General features: G+C 32.6%; 2 protein-coding genes across 2 annotated transcripts; one reads left to right on the top strand and one right to left on the bottom strand.

Annotated features, from left to right (window-relative positions):
- Nucleotides 1-5,858: 5,858 nt before the first annotated feature.
- LOC107371987 (uncharacterized) lies at nucleotides 5,859-16,363 on the bottom strand. Its single transcript, XM_015940136.3, has 5 exons — nucleotides 15,998-16,363; nucleotides 15,808-15,891; nucleotides 8,716-9,057; nucleotides 7,224-7,559; nucleotides 5,859-6,901 (listed from the first exon to the last, which is right to left on the bottom strand). Exons 1-5 carry the CDS (start codon nucleotides 16,043-16,045, stop codon nucleotides 6,350-6,352), a joined length of 1,362 nt encoding a protein of 453 aa, XP_015795622.2. The 5' UTR covers nucleotides 16,046-16,363; the 3' UTR covers nucleotides 5,859-6,349.
- A 4,288-nt stretch (nucleotides 16,364-20,651) lies between these two features.
- LOC107359214 (uncharacterized) lies at nucleotides 20,652-24,191 on the top strand. The gene is made up of 2 exons (XM_015925687.2): nucleotides 20,652-23,065; nucleotides 23,712-24,191. Exon 1 carries the CDS (start codon nucleotides 21,217-21,219, stop codon nucleotides 22,909-22,911), a length of 1,695 nt encoding a protein of 564 aa, XP_015781173.2. The 5' UTR covers nucleotides 20,652-21,216; the 3' UTR covers nucleotides 22,912-23,065; nucleotides 23,712-24,191.
- Nucleotides 24,192-25,051: the final 860 nt, after the last annotated feature.

Below are 25,051 nucleotides of genomic sequence, written 5' to 3'. Positions count from 1 at the left end.
TCAACTGTCACCAATATCAATTTGATGATTCATTTTGAAAACTCAATGAAACTAATCGACTCTGCATTGAACCAGGTTGGAAAGGCATAAAAAAAGGGAATGAATTTTGTTCATAAGTTCAGGGTTTGCGTACAAATTGAATTTGAAATGAGCTCTATAACTATTGTTAAAAAATGGCAACAAGAAGAAAGGATGAAAAAAACAATAAAATCATTCAACTGAACAGATAAACTGTTTAACACTGAAAGTAAAATACATTTTACTGATGTTGGCTGGCAGACATTAACTATACATCATTGTCACCAACATCATCATCATCATCCTCATCATCATTATAGTCATCATGAAAGGCTAAAAGCATTACAGTTGGCTGATTTTCATGAGAATTTTTCTCTTCTTTTTTATTCATTTCCATACATTCAATTGCCTATAAATTTTATCGCCATCATCTCTCACAAACGTTTATCACTCGACTCTACTTTGACTAACCCTTACCTTTCCATTGACTCCATCCAGACAAAAGCCAATCATCATATTATGCAGAATAATTTTCTCTTCAATTCTCTCTTCGATAGCTTACATCGTATTCTCATGATACTTCCATTGTTTTACTTGTTTGGTCACCCAAAACTATGTGCCATCAGACAGTTTTAGTATCAGGATCTGAACTCAAATATTGGAAACAAGGCAGATGCAAAGATTCTTCTTCAGCAACAGAACTTTAAAGGTTTATAGCAGAAAGCTTCGTTCGTATGATCTTACTGTCGCTTTCATCAGTTCTGCTTCTATGTTAAGACATTGCTCATTCTGGGTTAAGCACGAGCATTCAAGTGAAACTTTCTTTGCAAGCAACAAAATCGATATTTTGTAGCCTTGACTTGTTTTCAAAAACTTTCACTAGTAATTTGTGTATCCATTAAACATATCGAAATATAATGGATCAATTTTTCAGAGAGGAATTAGCTTGAACACGAATATTCTCTAGCGTTTTAGATTAGAATTAAAATGCTTAGAAACATTTCATAGAACTGTTTAACCTTAAGATCAAATGTGATGACAAACACTAACTACGTTGGATAGTTGATTTACTCAAACCTAAAAGTCCGACTAAAATGGACAGCTAAAATAATTGGTTATATTAATAATAGAGAAGCTAAAACTCTAATGAAATTCATTTTCATTGCATTTAAAGCAAACTTTCAAAAAGAAGTTTAAAATTTAAATTTTGAATAGTTTTTCACAAAATTTGGTTCAAAAACTGAGAAGTATTTCAATAAATTTCATATCAAATTGAACAATTATTCAAAAACAGTTAAGAAAGCATGAATACGCTATTCAATGATTCAAACAACAAGAATCATTGAGAAAACTTGAGTTATTCCGGAAAATTCAACTCTTAATATTGCACGAAATAATTTACACGAAACCCGAAAATTGAATTCCAGTTGAAGCAAAGTTGATCGCGGATATCGAGAAATAAAAGTTGATCATTTCCCAAATATTGTATCCAAGCGGAATAGTATTTTACTCAAAATCTTCATGAGCTGATGAAATTTTGATCTTTAAAGCTAAACTCTAAAAGTTGTGTCAAGAGGTAAATCTGTAGAAGTCAAAGTTAGGTCAGTTTGGACGAAGAAAAGGTGAAGAGAAACTTTGTTTTGTCTCAAACAGCTTTTGGGAAATAAATTTTGAAGCTCAACCTTGCCGTTTAAAGACCTTGTAATTTCAATGTTTTATTTTACTTGAACATTGTAATATTTGAATGTGACAGCTTTAAAAAGAGCTTTTGATTAATGATTTTTTTATTCATAACCTTTTCTGGTCTCTGTCAAGTGTTAAGGTGGACTTTGGTTGAATGATGTTGAATCTGTTTGCAGGCTGAGCAGTCCGTAAGTGTCAATAGTCGTTATAATCAGTTTATTGGTTTGCTCGTAACTCATTCACCGTTTAAACCATCATTAATTATGATTGACCCTCAAATGAGGACAAGAAATTTTTTCTTCTTTTCCTTTCTTCCAAATATACCTTTTCCAACCTCAGATGGCTTTTCAGTCTGAATACACTTACATCTTTTGTATCCATCTCGTTAATGACAACAAAACCCAACAACAATGATAATAACATGATCAAACAAAAGCCTGACTTTTGGGCACATTTTCCGAAATAATAGCAACAATTATTTTCCACCGGTCATTTCGACCCGACAATTGCACACTCCAATCATGATTACACCGATTTGCTTGTAATTGTTTTCAATTGCAACTTTTGTTTCATCAAATGTCTAATTATAACCAACCAAATACTCATTCAGTTTAACCTCTCAATTACGGACAGACTTTACAAACCGAATCAAAACTCGACAACAAATTAGAAAACTCCAAACTCGAATATTCAAAAATGAACAAAATCTAAATCAGCAAACATTCTTTAAAATCGAAAACTGTGATTTCGAATATCGCAAGAAAGATTTTCATGAATTAATCTAAGCTGATGAGAAAAGTTTTGCGCTTTTTATATGGAGTTCCGGGTTGAGAAAAAATTTATTGAAACATTTTCCATTGAAATTGGGATAAAGTGTTCAATCATGTTCAAGTAGGAAAGCGATGAGAAGGAAAAGATAATTTTGCAGATTGTTTTTAATTTGCGCAGTTTTGTTTCAACAATTGCTCTTCTGTTTGAAATGAATTGTAAAGTTAATTGTTAGGGCAGACCAATTAAGTAGCCAACGATTTAAAGAGCACAATTGAAGGTAAAGCAAGAAATCCATGTTGAAAGGTATAAAACAAAATGAAGATTTATGGTCACATTATTAACAAGCAGCAATCAAAGACATTTGTTTGTTTACCTCGAAGGCTTTACCTAATTTACCCTTGTTATTTAATTGTTTCCAGAAACTAGAAAAGCTTTGCAAATATGAATACAAGTTGGGAGAGAAGGCAAGAAAAAGACGGAAAGAGATGCAGACCCACCACGATCATCATGATATGGGTGCTTTTGGGTGCTTCTCAAGGTAACAGCAAATGCGAAGAGTAAACACTGGACACTTAATGATGTTGTATCCCTTTGCAAAGGCCCATTATCATATGAACGGCAAAAGGTTGTAGCCAACTGGCTAAAGCAAACAAAAGATGAATGAGAATGACATAGATTATGTTCACGAGTTTACCATTTAAAGGAAACTCAAATCAAGTTCATAAATGTAAAAATCATTATTCATTGTTGCTCTTGTTTTGTTAACTCTAATTAATAGCCATTTACTTTATTATTATCATTTTTAAAATAATCATTAGCCAAGCAACACACATTATCATTACTCTAGTTTGGAGTTTATTCAATGAAAGAAACGCAAAAATCTGGTAAAATATTTTGCAACTAAAGGTAAAACGATAAAGATCAGATTGCAGTTGAAAAGTTGATTGTTAGTTAAATTACTCATTAATAGCTTTTAATAACATGGGATGGAAAAGTGCGCAAAATAATTTTACTCCAAACTTGCGAACTTGGGAAAAGTAGAAAAAAAAGTTTTTCTAATTGTTATCAATAAATGGTTTCTGAAGATCGTTGAGTCAACTGATATTAATCAGACAACCCAACAGATTTGTAATCAAGCGTTCAAGTTAATTGTTGAATCTTTTCAAAAGCAGATGATTTTTGCCTTCTTGAATTATCTTTTTCAAATCATTACGAGATGAAAAATTGTAACCACGACATGATGATTCAATTGATAAGCCCTGAAGATTTCAACATTTGGAGAAAACTTTTTTTTCTATTTCATTGTTTTTATAGGCTTTTCTTTTTTCCAAATGAAATTCATTTTTCTGTTCTCATCATGATTGCCAATTGCCTTCAATTAAATTGAACAATTGATTGAACCCAATTTGTTGATATCGTTTTGAACTTTTTCTTCGAGAAAAAATCGTTTTCTCAATGATTCGGAAAAGGTGATTAAGGCAATTGAAATGTTGATTTTGTTGGTGACGAAGTTTGACGAAAAAAGAAAATTTCGTTGACGAATGTTCCTTTTTAGGTCAAAATTTTGTCGAGACAATTTTTTCTTCTATATTGGCCGAAAGTCTACTTTTAAAGGTAGATCAACTTGAGACTTGATGTGTTATTAATAAGTTTTTTTTCTGAAAAATTTTCTTTTCCCTTCTTTTGCTCCGTTTCTTTTGGCTTTTTTTGATCAATGATAATTTATCATTTTTACCCTCCCAGGAGATAAGTTGTCATATTTGCTAGAGAAGCTCAAATTTACACAGTTTTATTCAATGTTGATGGGAACAAGAGTAGCTAATGAACATCTCTCGTTTACACCTTTAGGACAAGTTGAGCTTGTTGCTGGTTTGCTTCTTGAAAGGATTACCACCTAACCTGAGTTTAACCTCTAGTGGGAAGATGCTTTTGGCTATTGGCAGAGAGATAAGTTGAACACCTTTATTGATTAATATGAAAACGAGAAGCTCATTTTTTGCACCCAAAACATCTTCCTTTTCTTGTTCATTTTTATCAACATTGAAATGAGACTTTTCAAGAAAAAAAATGAAAACAAATGATTAATGAAATTACAATTAGCCTTTGGCAGAGTTAATTTGTCAATATTATTAATAAGATTATTCAATTCTATCATATTCTTGGTTCTGTTAATGGTAACGATTTGCATCAACGTCATGTTTAGTGGTTGATTAATTTGCGCAAATTGCTTTGCAATATTAGCCTAATTTGGAGAAGTTTTTTTTCTTTTTCAGTCTCAAATTGCAATTTACTTTGTTGCTTTAAAATGACCGACTGTGGCTAATTACCTTGGCACTTACGAGTAACATTTATCCGTTTTGGTATTTTATAGAGATCTATATCTACACTAGATGGAGTAGCTAATCTCAAGTTGACTAAAAAATAATGAATGATAAAGTAAATGAAAATAAAGAAAACTTGCCGTGATTCGATTAGACAACCTGATATGGCACTCGAGTGTTTTCTGGTGTCAAAAATACTGCATCGTCAGGCAGAGCTCGTGCTTCCAAAAAATAGGGTTGATAATTTCTTCGTCAATAATTTGCATTTTTTAACTCTTGATTAACACAACTTGATAAAAACTCAAGTCAAACTTTTTCACTAAAAAAGACTCAAAGAGTAGCTTAAAAAGTGTTTCCGTATGTCTTAGGTCAAGTTATCTATGCAAAAGTAGCCATGAATGGATTGCTCTATTAGACTGCTGCCATTGCATGTTGTCAGTGCCAGTTAACTATCATATGTAACAATATGTTATACAATAATTTTTTGTCTACTGCAAAAACTGTAGGTTGAAGTAGAATCACACAGTGCTCTTAATTTCATTATGCTCTGAACAATGCCAATCCAATGACTAATTTGATCGAGTATATTCAGGATGATTGAAGAGTTAGCAGCCTTAAGGATAGTAACGATTACTTTTAATCAACTTTAAGCAGTTCTCACACCAACTAATGTGAAAATTGGAACGGCGAATGTGAATCATAAAATCAAGATCCATCTGCCATCTGTGAACAGTAGTATTTAATGCACGTTCAGATGAAATATTTTTATTTTTGAACATTTCAACTCATGAACTTGTTTACCAGAAATCTTCATTGGCTATTGCCATTGGTTATAAAAAACGCAAGTTTAGTTTAATTCAACTTTGAAAATTTTCTCCACACAGATGGACTCTCTTTAATTGATAAATAACACGATGAGACGCATTACAATGTACTGCGAAGTCTCTCACTTCAATCACTTATTGCGAATTTTCTTGCGAATGTTGTTCTTCGCGAGGATATCATGATTCTGTAAAAAAATTCTGGTTAACGTTCTTCAGAAAATTAAATTGATGTGCAAATGTGTCAAATTCAACCATTTTAATGAAAGTTTCTGTTAAAATTTGAAAACAAAACAATTGATTAATAGAATCAAGTTTGATAAACTTTTTCTCCAGACCAAAATTAACAATAAATAGGAAAATTACGATTTTTTAACAAAATTCAAACAAGCAATTGACTTTTAACAATCAATTTACAAAATTGAAAGGAAAATTATTTTTTGTATTTCCATTTTAAATTTAACAAGATTTATCAAAAATATGAGATAGATAATTTTATGACAGTTTAAACTATTTCTTGGTGGTTATCGTTACAATCAACTGCTAACAATTACAATTGAAATCATTAACTTGAAACATTTGAAAATTATTGGGCAAATGTCTCCCTCTATTGACAGTAAAACAAACAATTTTGCTTTTCTTTTTTTGGTTTTCATTCAAATTTCAAGATTCATTTGGTATCTGCAAATGCATCATTTATTGCACATAGAATGATAAATTGGGCACTTCACTAGCTCAATAAAATCGCCTTTTCCCCGACAATATTGACTCGAAAATGTTTTTTCCATTCTTGGACAATTTCGTCCTAATCTTGTCCATCTCATTTCCTTTGGTCACAGAATCGTGCTTTTTATCGGTTACAACGGAATAATCGGCAACACCCTGACAGTCGACATTGTACCACCAGTCACAGACACCCGACTTTTGACTAAAGATGGTTCCACGAGGACAAAGGAATGAATGTTTTCTGTGACCTTGGCACATGTGCCAAACCTGACAGTCGGTCTCGACATCAGCATAATAGGCACTTTGGCTAGTCTGGTCTTTACATTCAAATGAAGTTCTGGGTATACTTTTAATGAGAGGAAAGTCTTTTCCTGGTTCACCTTTTCGTTTGGTCAAACGATACTTTTGCTGTTGAGGTGATTCATTGGTAGATTGTTGCTTTGAACCGACTGACTTTAAGGTTGTCAGGTAACCTCGACGTTTGGATAGTTGATGGTTAACTGTTCCAGAAATGGTCAAATCGGTTGAATCGTCGAGAAATTGTTCGTGTTTAGATCCATACTGTGAATGAAAGAAAAAGTAAAATTAATGTTTGCTCGTGAGTTTCATTTGTTCACAATCAATCAAAATGATCGATCACAATTGAACAAAGTTGTTTCAAGCTAATGAACGCTAATTTAAACTCTTTTTTTACCCCGTTAATTGCTCCAGGTAACAATTACACTTTGATTTATTCAAAAGCGATGAAAACTTCATCTTTTCAGGTGAAAATAAAATTAATCATCAATCGAGGCAAATTTGAAAAGAAAAGGTTGATTCATTTTATCACCAATTTCGGACCAATTTCATGATCGATCAAATTGAAAAAGTGATATTTTCTCACCTTTTTGACGTTGAATTTTTCATTGTCTTTACCGCCGTGCTTATCATTGAGAAACCCGTTTCGAGAGTAAATCGAATGTGATCGACCCGTTGACCTTCCTGACGGTGACTTTGTGACACTTGGACTTAAAGTGGTCGATAGTCGTTGAATATTGGGCTTTGGAATGTACCCATTGAGACTGTACATAGCGGGTCGAGGAAACTTGGGTGCCAACAGGTTGGGAATGGAAAGTTTAGAGCTTTTTGAATCGCTAGAGTCGACATTGAATCGTGTCAGTCGAAGTGAAGAGGAAAACTTTTCCGATGAAGACAACTGCAAAATATCTTGAGTCGAACTCTGCAAACAAGAAAAACGTCATTAAACGCAACAAAAATAGACGCTTGGTCATTCAGCGAAAAAAAGAAAAGTTGAAAAAGTTGAGAATTCAATTTACCATGTAAACTGAGGGTTAAGTAAACATGAAAAATTTAATTGAACGACAAGATTAACTTGAAAAAATAAAACGATTCCAATGTTTGTTACTCTGATTAGCTGATTACCATCATTTTAATTGAACTTTGATTGCATTTTAATTTGTTTCATTTCCATTCAAATTGAAATTAAATTAATTTTCTTCTTTTACCTTCTCACATCTTCACCAGGTATGGGTATCTAAAATGAACGGCCATTCAAGGAGATTATTTACTCTCTCTCTCTTCTGATCAACAAGTGAAACAAATGAAATCTCATTAAGGAGAATTACTTTCAATAATTAACTTCATCATGAAACCCGCACTGGATACATGTTAATCTATGTCAAGCACAACTTGATTAGTAAATTTAAAGTCGCTCGAAATGTAAGCTAAAGAATCAATTGTTGCCTTTTAAAATGTTTACAAGAAGTGCGTCTTTTGCTGCAAATGCGATGAAAATTTTCAAAACTCTGATTTTCCTTTTTTTACTCAAACTGATTGTTTCTTCATTTTTCATTCAATTGAACACCATGAAAGCCTCCAGGTGAAATGGTCATTCAGGTTGAACAAGTTTCAAGGGAAGTTAGTGATACTTTAATTGCACCGATCAATATGACCAGTAACGGTAAAAACTATTATTTAATTCATTCATTTTTTTCGTTTTTTTTTTGCTCTTCCAATCTCACAACTATTCATTATATATTGATATTAGCTTGGCGCGCTTTTTTCACTCGAAGCTAAAGTTTACCTTTTTTCACCTTTTACTGTACAATTATAATGTGATTGATTTTATTGGCATGTTTAGCCATTTACATTACAACCTATCAAATCAAGTATTTTGACTGGAACCAATTAAAGTCAAATTTAAGTGTCTAAAAAGCTCAATTTAAATCTCTTTAATTGGCACTTTAAATAGATTCTCAGATAAAACTCAGATTTTGATTTAATACTGATATCAAGACTATTTCAAGAAAATGGAAGAATTTGTTTTTTTTCTCTTTTCGCTGAATATGGAATGAATGTCGATTGAATTGACAAACCTTTGAAGAGTTTTTGTATTCCATTGGAACTAGTCTTGCCTCTGATTTGTCGAGACTTCGTGTTCGCACAACTGAACCATAAGCGATTCGTCGACTTTTCGTTGGAATTGGTTTATCTCCAAATCGAAGTTTTGGTGGACGAATCGGCAATTTGGACCATCGTGAGTTCCATGAAGAGAGTTTATCTTTGGATGATCCTTGGTTAGCCAAGGTTGACTTGTTGTACTTGCTCTTGTCTACTGAGTCTACTTGACTTTCGCCCTTTTCAAGTTCAGTAGAAGTTTCAATGTCAACTTTGGGTTGGATTTTCAAGATTTTCCAAGATTTTGGTGAAGCTGCAATCTGTAAAGAAAATCAAAAGTTAGAAAAAAAACTTTTCATGAAAAGGAAGAGAAAAAAACTAGAACTTGGTGGTCTTTTCAAGATGAAAGATTATCAAGTTTAATGGAATAACAATATTTACAAAAATCTGGTTGAACCAGTTGAAGCTGATTGATGAAACAACATTTGTTGCTCAACAAGCTCAATACACTTTATCTCATCATGATTGATTAACACTGGGTGAAACAATGCATCTTCAGTTCATTACAATTTCTTGCACTTAGCATTTGATGAAAACTGAAACAATTTCGAGTTGATATCAAAAATGAAAGGAAATGCAAACTCGAGAAAAAATGGACAAAAAATCGAAAAATAATGTTTACTTGTGACAATCATTTCGTCTGTTTTCAGGTCAAAAGTGGACAAATTGCGATTAAAAGTATTGATTAGCAGAAATTGTTGTTTATTTAGAATCCAGTTTTTCATATTTATATACAGAATGGAACAGCACCAAGTTCAATTGGCGATGATTGATTACTTTACCTGTTAACAATCACTTGACGAATTGTTTTGTTTGTTGTTGAAACGTTTTAACGTTAATCTAAAAAAAACAGATTTGCACAGAAATGTTCATTTTTACGCTTCTCATCATTCACTTGAACTTATTCAAGTGTAAACTTGTGATAATTTATCGTTATCATTGACCATTGAAGGTGAGCTAAAAGATTGATTACTTGAAGATACTTGACTTCTTTGCTGTTTGGTCATGAAAGTGCAAGTGATTCCTTCAATATTGTCCAGCTTAAATTTTGTCAACTTTTGGTTCCATTTCTATGCAAATCTAACCTGAGTATTGATTAGCCAATTTCATGTACCAAACAAGGGCACGATTCATCATGATTATTACAAGCAAACAAAACATTTTTAAAACAATCTTTTGAAACTTTTCTCTTGAACTCACTCAATGAGCCTGACAACCTCACTAATCGTTTGCTATTAACTTGATGAATTGTTGATTTTATCATCCAACTAAATGCTAACAGATAGATTAAAAGCACTTTACTGTTTATCTTTGAGTGGGTTACATTGGCCAGAATAACTGGTCATTAAAAGATTGAACAAGACTGTCAGAGTTTCTGTTTGATTGATCTAAAAATGAAAATTTCTTTTCCCTGATTTTCAATTTGATCAAATTGAGACTTTCGATTAAAGGGCAAAAATCATTATTCTTGTTTGAAGATCTTAGCGAAATTTGGACTTTTCGAGTTTTAATTTGTTTATATTTCCACTCAGACTAAACAAAAATTTTCATGCAAAACTGTCGATCATTTAGACCATTGATATGAAATAAGTCGGTCGGAAACTCTGTCGGAATAATTCAATTATTTTCTTGTTTGGAAAACTCAAAAGTTCAAATAAATCATTCGACTGACTAAGTAACTCGGGTCGACTCAGCTACTTTCTTAGCCGAAAAAACCGCTTCAAGTGACTGACTGGTTCGGTATGACTAGCTTCGGTATCTAATTTGAAGCCATTTTGACAAAAGTCGTAATTTGAATTTTTTGATTGAAATTCGGATTCTACTGCGAATTCTTGTAATTGCTGATTAAAAAGCAGCTCATTAATACTTGGAATCCAAATGTCAAACCTTTTTCAGTCAAAAACACGACCATTTAGCACAGTTGGTCAGCTACTGACTAAACGTCAACTAAACATGCGATTGTTGGCTTTACAAAATATTTGAAATATCAGTGAATTTTCATTTTGTTTTCCGGTTCTGAAATTGATGTGAAAATGAATGAAAAATTGTTGAAAGTTTTGTTCAATTTCTTTCATCTTCATCTTTACCAACCTGATAACTGATTCTGGTTGAATAACTGTTAAAATGATGGTCAAACAATGAGGAAACAATCATGTGAAAACAAAATGAAGGCAAAAACAGAAACAAAATTAATGGTTAAACATTCATTGAAGCAAAGCCGTTTAAGTGAAAATTATCCTCATTAATATCGTTTCAAATAACATGTATTAACATGACCGGAACTGGTCAAAAACTGCAACTCAAGAAGAAGATGAAAAAAGCTTGCCAGATAAACCAATAGACAAAAAAAAGGGTTGAAAATGTTTCAGTAAATGGTAAAAGAAAAAAAAGTAAAGTAAAAAAAGAAATGAAAAGTTTCATTGATAATTAAGAAGAATTTTGTTGCTCGGAAAGAAATTGAATTTTCACATTTTCCAAGCCCAAACTGATAAATATGAGAATCACGAATCGCCATCGTTTGCACCATGAAAACAGTTGAACAGATACAAAAGGTAAATTGAACAAGGTTACAAGCTTGAGACAACATGATTGTTGTAATAAATAATCAAGAAGCAAAAAGAAGAAGAAGAAAAAAGCGTTTCAAACAAATCTTTACAGAAGCAAGTACGTCAAGGTATTCAGACAAGTTATTAGCAAATAATGAGCGTAATGAATGCAATTCTTGATCCTGTAACTTATCATCATTTGGATCCTTGATCATAAAACTCAAGACTAGGAAACTTCAAAAGTAAATCAGTAAATCGGCTCAGAGAGAAAAGAGTTATTTAGCAAAAAAACTTCCGATTTCCATGAAACATGGGATTCGTCCAGGTTCACATTTTCCGATAAAAGTTGAAAAAAGATTTGAATTTGCGATTCAAGCTTTACTGTTCATCAAAATTTCAAGTAATTTCAAGGATTGAACCATTCGCTGTCAAAGTGATCACCAATTTCCAGATTTTAATGAACTAATTTTGTCTTGACCAAGTAACTATCCGTTGAAGGACTTTGGCACATGATGCGTTCAACAATGAAAGGTTAAAATTAAAGGTCAACTTGAAAGATTAACCTTTTGTTTGCACAGTCAAGTGGCTCAACTTGCCTTGATATTTAAAGATTTTGGCGTTTTCCTTGTTAATCCATTTTCAATTGTAAACTACCGAGTTAATCATCTTTTTGTTTCAACCTTTTATTGCTCTATCATTTACCTTGGATTAACATTGTTTAAACATTTTTAATTGCTAATAATACAAGTGAGTTAATAACGATTATTATCATAACTTTTAAATCTCGGCTTATGGGCTGTTCAAGCAACTCTTGATTAAACCATTGAATTTTTTTTAAACGATTAAGATTAACAAATGATAAGAGATTGTTTTTTAGCAATTAACAAGTTTTGAACATTAAATGATTGCCTTTTTGGTTTAAATCGTTTGTTAGGAAATGGAAATTAAGGAATTAATTGAATCTTTAAAAATTGACAAAATATTAACTAATGAATCATTTACATGATAAACATTTTGCACCTCTTAATTTATTCATAAGTTACACTCCTTTGTAATTAACATTTAATGATTTACATTAATTTAATTGCTTATTAACTTCAAGTACCAAATTGTTATTTTATGAAAATAAAATTTTAAAAAATTAGACAAAAATAGAGAGAATCGATTTAAAAGAAAAAGTTCCAATCGATTACTTTGCTTTTCATTTCGATTCAACATCGATTTTTAATTTACCAATCCACAGGATCTAACCTAACCTAACCTAACCTAATCTAACCTGTAAAGTGTAAAGGATAGCACTCCATAGAAACAATGGCAAGTGAGGTTGGCGAGGCTCAGCTAGAGGCGCTTACGTCAGTCTCTCTTTCAATTCAAAATCTTTTAAAATTTTTTAATCGAATCTAATTAGCGTTTTGATTTTTAATCGATTTTTAATCAACTTATTCGACTGGTGAATTCGCAAGGTGAAATTATTTTCATTAAGATCGTTATTGACAAGAGTTTTATAAACATAATTTGTATCATATAAAAATTTGAAAATTTGAATCTTTCGTTTGAGATCAAAAAGTTGAAAATCGATTCTTGATCGATTTTTGTCTTTGATCGAAATATGATTCGCTATGATTGGAAAATGCTAATTTGATTCATTGCGATTTTTTACGTTTGAAAATGAAACCTTTCCCATCAAGTACTCATTGAAAGTGAGATTATCCCATTCATGTTTTTGTTTATCGGTTTGATGATAAAGTGAAACTTGGCGTTCATTGTTAACATTATTTACCTTTTCATGAAACTTGAAAATGTATTTGAAACCGGATAAGCTTGAAACGCTTTTGTAAACACTTTTTATAAGCGCACATGAAAGGTGATTATGATCAGTGATTATCAACAAAAGATGTAAACTCATGTTGACAAGATAATCAGTTGAACCCAATTGATTAAAGATGCAAAAAAAAGTTCAACAAGTCTAAATTCAAGGTTAATTCAAGCCTTAATCATAATCCTCTTTTCGGTCATCAATTGCAGCACCTTCAGCCGTTCATTATTCAGCTTACATGAAAAATCTGTCTGAAACTTTTTTTCTCATTCGTTACTCTTTAATTGATCAACTTGCGACCATTTCAATAGCCTTAATCAGTATTTACCCAATTTCCAGGAGATTGAAGAGAATAGAACTGAAAAATGGAAAAAAATTTTGCATGGAAATTCATAACTGTTATCACATTACTAATTGAATCTTCAAGATAATCATGTTTTTTGTTCAACTGCCGTAAACAAACATGATTATACTTTTGACGCTATTCATGATGTTTAATTTTGAACAGAAATTAATTTCTTGATGAGAACAGAAAAAGTCTGAAAATAGTTTCGATATGAATGATAATTAGAAATGTGATTATCAGATTTACACAAATGATGATAATGATGATGAGCTAAATGATGAAGTTTCATTTGTTATTCAAAGTTGTGATCAAAGGTTAAATGGCCAATAAAGATGAAAAGGTAAATAAAGTAACGAATGATTCAAATGAATAATTCAAAGTTTTGGTAAAATTGAAAAACTTTTTTTTTCTTAAAAAACATTAAACATTTAAAAAGTATCGACTTTGCGTTTTGGATTAAAATGAATGTGAAAATGATCGCTATCAGTGCGCTGAGTTTTGGACAAAATTGACTCTAAAATAGTGTTCAATAAGTTTAACCAAGTGCAGTTAGTAAAAATATTTAAATGGCTTGCGGCTAAAGTTGGCATTACCGTTACTTTTGATTAACCCTGCAAGGTAAAGTGGTCATTTCACATCCGATAGTCTTAATGTGATTGTACATTAAATATGGTTTTTAATGGTGGGCTTTGAATGTATTAGCAAAGTGCAAGCAAAATGGTTAAAGATTAAAATGTAAACCAAAGAAAAACAAATTTTCTGTAAATCGCTCAAGGCTTTCTGGGCAGTTGATTGTAATTAGCCAACTACTAACTTTGCAATTTACTATTTACTTAACTACTGTAAAAGAAATAAAGAATTGAATAGAGAAGTTGATTCACGAATTGGCCGATTAGAAGGAAAACTATTCCATTTACTAATACAATTTAGTATTACAATTGACGATTAAATGGTTGTAACTTTGTTCATCTTCAATTGAATTTGAGTTTTTAGATGATCAGATTAAAATGAGAAGTAACTTAATCTTGTTTATAAATAGTGACAATTGATAAATAAATTAGACTCTTTAGCTGTAAAAATATCGATACAACGGGTCAAGTGATGATAAATGTTGGACTTTTGTTCCCTTTTCAATGATGGACAATGAAACGCTCATTAGACTTGTAAAGCTTAGACCAACTCAGGCATAATCCAATATCTTGTTTCAACTCATTCCACTTTGTATTCATTTTTCAAACTTGAGTGTAAAAGGTTAAATGTTTTAGTGGCAAAATCGAACTGAGAAAAGTTCTTATTCGGCTAAAAATTGAGGGAAAGATGGTTAAAATCCAATGTTGAGTGTCAAAGTGACCTGAAAACTTTGGCAAAATTGTTTTGCGACAAAAAATTGTCAGCATATTGCGCGCTATTTGGCAAAGAAAATGTTTTGACGTTTCTTTGATTTTACTGAAAATCCAAGTCATTCGACGCTAATCGGCCAAAGTCGGAAAATTGGAACATCTCAATGAGTAAAATCTTTTCTGGTCTTTTCTCGGAAAAGTCAAACATTTTGAACTCGCATTCCTTTGCGACTTTAAGTGTAAGTTGTTGAGTCTAGAAACTCGGATATCTAATTAATCCTGACAATTCAATCGGAATCTCAGAAAGCTTAAGTGCTAATCTGTGGGTGAAGATAACGAAGTATAGAAATGCATCTTTATCTAGTAAATGACTTCTTGGAAGGATAATTAGATCTACTTATCGAGTTTTCTTGTTACAATAATAATGCAAAATAACTCAATGATATTTAAAGCTCTGGGTTGACTTGACTACACTTGTATTTAAGTCTTTAAAAGCGGACGTTAACTGTGATTCAACATAAACTTTTGTTGAAACCAATTGTGCTCCAGGGAAGAAGTGAAAGTCTCTCACGGTTAGTTAATCGGTAAATTTGATTAGCGACAAGTTATTGACCAGATAATAAATGCTGTCCAATTATATGTTTATATAATGATCACTATTGATTTTATTTTTTTCGGACTTTCTTTTTTTACTTTTACTTTGTTCCATTATGAAACTTGAAAATTAAAGTGATTAACAAGTTGTTAAGTGTTATTATTTACGGAATAATCGTTAAGTTTGTTTTTGCTCATTTTTTTGGTTAACATTTACCCTGAAGAGTCTCCAAAAGACAAATTGAAACTGACAAGTCGATAATTTGCAAAACATTATCATGAAAAAAAGGAAAAGAATTGAACATTCAAGCCGACAATTTGACGACAGGCAACTGTCAAAACTCGAAATTGAACCAAAGTATACTCACAACTGTCGTTGAATCTTCCAATGGTCCAACCGAAGAGGCATTAAAGCTGTTTGATTCACGATTGTCAACTGATAGTCCATCAACCTGGTCAGTCAGAAAACAACAAAAGACGAAAATTATTTTCTTTTTCACTTTTTCATTAACAAATTCTCTGTCATTGAAACTCGAAGAAAATTGCACCGAATTATACCTTGAAACTGAGAAGGGCCAGAACCGCCACTAATGGATGAAAATACATGATGAAGTTTAAACTAAAGCAAACATTAAAGATTGAATTTCATTTTTCACATAAAATGGTCCATGAAAAGATGTTTAAATTTGCACTTTACTTTACAATTACTGGACGAAGACGGCGAGTTATGAGCATGATAAATCTGAGTAAACCTGAATCATGATAAATGTCTCATTCAATCTCACTGACTCACTATTCTTTCTCACTCAATCAGTTATCCTTTTCTCCTCCTTTCTTTACCTTTCACTTATTTCAATAACTTCAATATCGACAATCCCATTTCATGTTTTTCACTTTGAAACTTTTCTTGTTTCTCTTTCCACTTTCAACTTCAACTTGTTTACATGAACAGAACATTTTGGATGAAAAACTTTTTTGGTAAACATTTTCTTGCCCATCATGAGTGCAAATCTTATCAATTTTACATTAATCATTTTTCATCGTTTCATTGTACCACATTCAAGTCAAAAAAAGGCTCAAAGATGAGTTTCAACTTTTCAACTGATCATTTGAAGATTAGTTGAATGGTGAAAGAAGTAAAAATTGTTAGACAAATGATTGACTTGGAAAATGAAAAATGAAATAATTATTTTTTTATCCATTCGATGATTGATTTACTTTTTACTCTTGTTGATGATCCAATTTTGAGAATGAACATTAAGTCTTTGAATAAATACCAATTGTGATATCGAACAAAAAAGAGTTTAAAAACCAAACCTATTATCAACATTTCATTATTTAATTTTAATCATCTTATGATAGATTTGCTTGATCAACTAGAATTGATTACAATGAAATGCTTCCATTTTTTGCATCTAAAAAGATTAAACACTTGAGCCATCTGGTGAGTCATTGAAAAATCTTCAATAAGTTTTCAGTTTGTTCAAAATGCTCACATTTCTTTGCATATGTACGATGAGTACATGATGACAATGTATATCCTTACTGTATATCTACGACTTAACTAGATCGTAACTATTGTTTCAGCAACATTATTTTACATTATAGTTAAACCGATGTACTATGTAATGGGCATCGATAAGAATCCATACAATATATACATAATATAAAGTCAAGCTATGAAATTTTTGCAGGAAGATTGTGACTAACTAAACACGTTCTAAAGAAAGGGAGTATCTGCCACCAAAAATCGACCTTATTTGATTTTGAAATTAATTTAATATTATGATAGGGGGGTTAAAAAACACTGTTAACTTTTGTCAAAAGTCTTTTAGGATGACGCGTTCGGCCACAATCACGCTTCAAAGTTGAAACAATTTTAGGTAATTTTTCGGAAATTGATTAAGCTAGAGTGCTGAAACTTTATATACATATACAAATCAATGTACTCTAGTGATCTACAGAATGAAAAACTTCTAGAATGCCTTGATCACGTTTTATCGGTATTAAGGAAATAGCTTGTTGTCAGTTGTTTTTACTTTAATTTACATCATTTGAAGAGAAATATGGGATCGGTTGAGGAGAGGGAAAGTTGAGATGTCTTCCCCTTACAGATGCCCCCTGAGGTCACACTAGTACCTATTTATGGGTACTTGGGTGGCAGAAAAAGCTAAACTTTCCCTCGACGTATTTATAAGGCTTACGTCTTGGTTCTTCAACACTTTGGCATAATTGCATTTTGTGATAACTCTTTCGTATTGCATCCTTCGCTTGAATCTCCTTCTTTGTATTGGAATTAATCTTGACCTCCAATGGCCAGTCTTTGATTTGTTTCATGATGTCATTCAATAATCCACAATATAACTCATTTGGCGGATAGATATATCCTCGATAATCATGATAAAGCCGTATTGGCGTACAATTTATGGATATTTTCTTCATCACCATCTCAATACGATAATAATCAATCAAATACAAGTACATTGTGAATGCCGCATCAAGTAACGGTGAATGATGTTTAGATTGAAAAATTTTACCAAACATTACAACGGATATGTATATATAAACGAATATGTAAAACTTTCTTACAGATTGTTGTTACCAAATCCGTCATTAATGTTTGTTTTGATTCACATAACATCTAAATTTTGACAAATTGAAGATTTTTAAGCATTTAGAGTTTTACCCAATTTAAGGTAAATATTACCATTTGCAATCTTAAAAAATGATCACCATTGAAAACGCAGGATATAACGAAACGTACCGTACTCTCTACGAGACTGCCAATGCTATCTTTTATGTGTACAGAGAGGAACTGGTCGAAATCGGGAAAGCTTCCAAATAACTATAATTAGTGAAATCGATGCCCCTAAATTCGATGATTTTTGTTTCGATGGCACCTATTTGATTAGAATCGAGGAGTTGCAGTCTGGCATTTCGATAGAGTTTTGAACTATATGTATGCTCTTTTACGAGAGGCGCAACGCTTCAATAATGAAATAGTGGTGTTTAATAAAAGTGGTTATAGATTTATCGTGTAGCTCGGTGAGGATCTAGCTACTTTGATTTGATTGAATTCAGTAAAGATGTAAGTAAATTACAAACCATTTTTCTGATAACAAAGCTCAAGTCTAAATCCAATAGTCTGAATACAAATATCAATTGATTTATTATCATTTGCACTGTGATGATTAATACTTTCGTCCCATGAGACGATTATTTCTCAAGACAGGTTCAATAATTAGTGAAAAAGGAAATAGAATAAAACCTGAACTCATTCATGCTCTTTTTCGCGAATCTCGGCCTGTTATGTTTCGTTAATTAAAGACTATTCAATAATTAATGACTATTTTTTATTCATCGATATTATTCGATATTAGTCAATAAACTCAATCTTTCGATATTTATCGATAATATCAACTTAGTTTGATCGGATATGGCTGAAATATTCATAATATCGATGTCGCAATAACTTGTTTACTGAATGTTTATTTAATTTGAAATACTAGTTTGAATCATTATCTATGACTGCTTGAAATGAGCTAAAAACATGACTAAAGTCCGTATTGGAGTGTCATCTATCGGACTAGCATATATGCAAATAATTTCGCTTTTGATTCGTCGATTGAAATTAGGAATTTAGCAATCATTCAATATTCACTTTAATAGAAAATTTTCGTGATTTGCAATTTGGTTAAAGATGGAATACAGCCACAGACATCAAGTTTCGAACACTTTCAAAAAAGATACGCATATAGCTGATTATCTAATCAAAAATGCTTTAAAATTAATTCTAAAGTGATTAGATATGCGTATCTTTTTTTGAAAGTGTACGAAACTTAATGTCCGTGGCTGTATATTTGCTGTGTTTGCAGATTTTCGGTTCAGTATATTAGACGGAATCTAAATTCTTCTAATATTTGAGCAAGAAGTGGATTTTGCTTTCAAAATAATAGAAAAGAAAGATAAATTCATTAAGTGCATTAGATTGCAAATCTCAGCAGACTCTTTACATATAGACCACAAGAATTCAGTTTTCACGAAGTGCGTCTTCCTTTAAAAGATTTTCTTTGATTTGGTCTGTAAAAAGACTTATAAACAATTAACAACATATTTTGTCAAAATAAATATTTGAGTTAAAACAACATTCTCATCTTCTTAAGAATCCCACTAGATGACGCTATCCTCTTCGTGAAATCAAAATTAACCCATAAAATCATCTTACTTTTAAGCCCGTTAGATGGCGTCCGAAGTCCAAGTAGCTTTAAATCAATATCTCAATTTGTTCATCTCTTTGGTAGTTTTGGTTCTAACCTAATGACTTTAACGCAATTTTGACAAAACTGAGAAACTGACTTTCCATTGTAATTGCCATTCCCCTTTAAATTGTGATAAAAATCAGCCCCAGTATCGAGATATTCCCAGCTTTGAACTAGCGAACATACAGCCTAATACCAAATAGCCAACCTGATTCATCATGATTCAAAAATTGAAACTGAAAATAGAACAATTTCGAGATAAATTTCATTCAATTTTCAACTAAATTATCTCTACAATAACTCAATGGCAAAATTAAATCAAAATTGATGACCAATTAAACGCAGCTTTTGATATTTCCTCATCAAAGATTGATCGTGTAGCTTTATTAATAAAAGTCAATCGAGTCATCGATATGCATTTATTTTTATGATCTCATGTAAAGACAATTTTCTTGTTCAGTTAATTGCAAATGAAATGATTACAATTTGATGATGAAAAAAGGAAAAGTAAAAGAAATGAAAAGTTATTAAAAGAGATTTCCTTTTTGTTTACCCAATTTTTACCAAGCTTTTTGAATTACGCTTCTTCATCGGTGAGTGACTCTCTCTCACTTACTCTATCTTCCCTTGATGATCATCTTCTTGATCATCATTATCATCATTTATTCTTGTTCTGAGCATTTCTATGGAATAATATTCATTGAGAATTTGTTGGAAGCAAGGAAAACAAGGTGGAGTTTCAATGAATAGTGACTGTCTTGTTGAGCGTCTAAGGCTGAGCCAAGCAGCTCCGCCTTGATGCACTGAGTAGGTTGAGGTTGGGTTGAGCTTGGATTGGTGATGAAGCCCAATGAAAAGAGCTGTTAGAGGAAAGAGGAAGGAGTAAGAGAGAGTCGATGAGAGAGAGAGAAAAGGTGAAATTTAGTGTTGGATGAAAATGGTTAGTTGATAATGTTGACTGAAAATGATCAACAGAAGGTAAAACAAGAATGAATAGTTCATCTGATTCTGTGAGATTATCATGAAAAAAACAACATCATTGCTATCAGCAACATCAACATCATCATCAACAATACCAGATCAACATCAGAACATCATTGAATAATTGTTTTTGTGCTCTTAATATTTATATATAAAAAATATATATATATTGGATTATGAGATGAATTGAAACAAGAAAAATTATGAATGAAATGAGTTTTTCGTTTTTCTCTTTTCCTTTCTTTTCCATCGTTTTTTCCATCTTTCCTATTCTCGTGGTTTCATAATTTATTCAACCAATCAACTAACATCAACCCATCTTTACCCAGTCAAGGTACATCAACAAACGTCAAGCACACACACACACAACGTTCTGATTAAGTCCTTGGCTACGTTCAAAGTTTTTTTTCCTTTCTCTTTCTGTCTCTTCGCTCTGTGCAGTTTTGTGTTCACTTTTTTGCCATTCATTGAAATCGGATTAATTTTTTTGTGCATCAAATCATCAAATCATCTTTGTTCCCATCTTTTCTCATCACCATGTCCAGTGGAACCTTTTCACCTTATCTGAACACAACTCTTCACGGTATTCACCATCATCATCATGATCACATGCAAGTGCCTGCAAGTCAATCTTATGGTCGTGATGTGCAAACAGAACTTAAATATATGGCTGCTGCCGTTCAACATAATCAGGGTCCCAATGGTCATGCACCCTTAAGTGCTCACCATCATCAATGGGCAACCATGGGACTTGCACCTCCCCACCACCATACAACTGAACCATGGAGTGGAATGCATAGTTCACTAGCAGCAGCTCACAACCAAGCCGCTTCAGCGGTAACAGGGTCCTCTTCCTCTTCCTCCTCATCATCTTCATCTTCGGATATTAAACCCAATGGAACCAATAACGGCAACAGTGAAAGTGGTAATAATAGCACGGGTAGAGGAGGAAGCAATGGACGTGGCTCTGCAGGAGCTGAGAACATTGGAAATAACAATTCATCCGGAAGTGCTTCTAGTAATAGCAATGGTAACAATTCATCAAATAATAATGGTTCAGGTCAAACTTCTAGTGAGCTTCATTTAAGTAATTTGCACGCACATCACCAATCCATAGCCACAGCAGTAGCAGCTCAACACATGAACACCTCACCCTGGCATCATACTTCATCCCTTCATGCCTCACCTTCTGCGGTTACAGTCCACGGTATGGCTGTGGCTGCTGCTGCAGGTCACCACACTCCACATTCAAATGGTTCCTCACCCTTGAGCCATCATCAATCCCATGTTCCTTCTCATCATCATCCTCAGCATCATCATTATTCCATGAATAGTATGTTTGTCCATACGGGAACAGGAAACGGCCCTCAAACGAGACCCTCTCCTCACCCGGTACTCCATCCAGCCATGAGGGGAGACCATTCCTTGTCCAGTTTATCTGATCTTTCGGGACACGATCGACCCACCCTCGGAGGCCTACATCATCATCATCATCACACTGATCATCCTCACCTTCGCCATCCAGGATCAATTGGTTCACTGGGCTCCTCTGGTGTAGGAGGTGGCGGTGGTGGTGGTGGTGGCGGTTCAGCTGGTGATGGATCGGGAGAAGAAGAGACGCCGAGTTCAGATGATCTTGAACAGTTTGCGAAACAATTTAAACAGAGACGCATTAAACTCGGCTTTACTCAGGCCGATGTTGGCCTTGCCCTAGGAACCTTGTATGGAAATGTTTTTAGTCAAACCACTATTTGTCGATTTGAAGCGTTACAGTTAAGTTTTAAAAATATGTGCAAATTAAAGCCGCTTCTAGCTAAATGGTTAGAGGAGGCCGACTCAACTACAGGGTCACCAACTTCAATTGATAAGATTGCCGCTCAAGGAAGGAAACGTAAAAAGCGAACCTCAATTGAAGTATCAGTGAAAGGTGCGCTGGAAAATCATTTTCATAAACAACCTAAACCTTCTGCCCAAGAGATTTCCAATTTGGCCGAAAACCTTCAACTAGAAAAGGAAGTGGTTCGAGTTTGGTTTTGTAATCGAAGGCAAAAAGAGAAACGAATGACACCTCCAACAGGTCAACTAGGTCAAGATATGATGATGTCCCCACACGATGGGCTTCATGATTCACCTCCTCTTCACCATCATTCACACAGTCCACTTCACTCACCTCCTGGCCACGGGAATGGAGCTAATACAATGACCCACGGACAAAGTTTAACAGCTCACTGATTGATTATTAATTATTATCATTATGAATAATATTATATTATTACAATTAATATTAAGAAAAAAGCAACACTTCGCAACACCACAAAAGACATGATAAATGTTGTATAAAAAAATAATTGAAACAAGATGAAGATGAAATTACCAAATCAAAGAGGTAAGCATTTCTCACCTTTTCACCTTTTCCTTTCACTTCAACTTTTCTATTCATTCAAATGCTCTTTTTGCTTGAAACACTAACAAACACCTCACACATTTACCTTTTATCAATCATACGGATGAATTATTTCTCTATATCTTGGTGATAACAGAATGAGTAAACTTAATGTGAACAGAAAAAAACAAAAAAAAGAACGAGAAAAGTAAAACATTCTATTATCATGATTAATTCAAGACAGATAAATAAACATTCAACAGTCAGAACATCAAGGTTATCTTGATATTTTCAGTTGAAAAAAAAAGTTCACACATTTTTCACCATTTCACTTCTCACAACTGCAAAAACAATTTAAAAGTCATCACTAGATAGACTGGAAAACGTTGAAATCCAAAAAACTAGTCTAAGTTTAGTGACAGCAAAAGTCGTCAGTTTCTTGTTGAACATTGGATTCGACTGGAATCGATTTGGTCGCAACTTCGAAACTAGAATCCCTTGAAATGAAACTAACAACCAAAAAGAGCAAAAAGGCATTTTGAGTGAAAGTTGATGAAAAATGTTGACCAAAAATTGGACCATGAAAGTTGACCTTTATCCATCTACATCATTCAACATCTCTGTCTCTCTCTGTTTCTTCCTCTATCAGGGCCTGTTCTCTCTCTATCTCTCACATACATACAAACACAATTGATCCCTCAAAGACGATCTCTCGCTAACCTCAAACAAACAAAAATTGACACAAAAAATGAACTTTAAAAACGAACGGAATCAAAATGATGTTTCCTAATCTTTAATCTTTAACCTCATCAGAATAATAAACTTTCTGTTCCTTGGTAAAACATGAACGTTTCTTTACCCTTTTCTTTCTTTAAGATGTTAAGCTCTATTCTTTTTCCTCTTCCTCTGTACACATTGTTCCATATTGTCTATCTTCTTCTTCTTCTTCTTCTTCCTCTTTATCTTTATCTTCTTTGCTCTTTTCTTTACCTTTTACCTGTGGCTACTAATTGCCCAAACACTTTCATCATCGATATTATGCTTAATATGAAAACACAAAATCAACAACAGAAGATACAAAAATCAACAAAAAATCGCTTATAAATAAAACTTCATTAACGTAATTTAATTTACAATAATAACTTTCTTTCCGTCTCTAATCTCATTCGGTAATCAAATTCAATATTGAAAATCAGATAATTTACGCACACACACACACACACACATACCAAAGCAATTAGATTATTTCATGATAAATTTTTCTTGCTCTTCATCAAGAGCCTTTCATGGTTAGCCTTTAACTGGCATAAGATTGACAAATCAGTTAAACATTATCCATAAATTATGATTATTATGATAATCTTTAATTGGGTGATTGATCATCTCTAACTGTCCATCACACACGAATTGCAAGTTGAGATGAAAAGTATGAGCAAAAATTTGAATGAATGAACATTTTGTTTGTTCAACTTTTTCCGACTCAAGTTTCAAGAGAAACGAAAGTCGCAATTTTCTTGAACAATTCAACTTTTAAACGTTTCTTGACTCTTTTTTTCTACTCCATGCACAAATGTTTGGTTAAAAGAGTAGAACCATTGTGAGACTCTGAAACAAAAAAAGGGATAATTGTTGATTATTATCAAGGCAATCTGAGTTGGAAAGAAACTGAGTAAACAATGTAATTCTGAAATGAACAACAGAAAAGAAAAAATTACTCAAATTTTCAGTAGTCAACATGATTCGGCATTAATATTTTCATTATTGTCTCTTTTCGCTCATTTCTTTCTCTCTTTAACCTCAACTTTCCATTATTCTGATTGTGCTTCATCATTGACTCAAGTCATGGTGGAAGAAAAACAAAAACAAAGATGTTAACATTCAACATGAAATGATACGAGGCTCATATGAGTATTGAATTAATAGACCAGAAATCACAAAGAAATAGACTTGGAACTTTACCTAACAAGTAAAAATATAAAAAACAAGAAT

The sequence above is a fragment of the Tetranychus urticae genome, chromosome 1, assembly GCF_039701765.1.
Source record: "Tetranychus urticae isolate SD_2017Ah chromosome 1, NJAU_TeUrti_SD_1.0, whole genome shotgun sequence".
NCBI lineage: Eukaryota > Metazoa > Arthropoda > Arachnida > Trombidiformes > Tetranychidae > Tetranychus > Tetranychus urticae.
The sequence above is the reverse complement of the archived record's forward strand: the minus strand, read 5'-3'. Positions and strand labels throughout refer to the sequence as shown.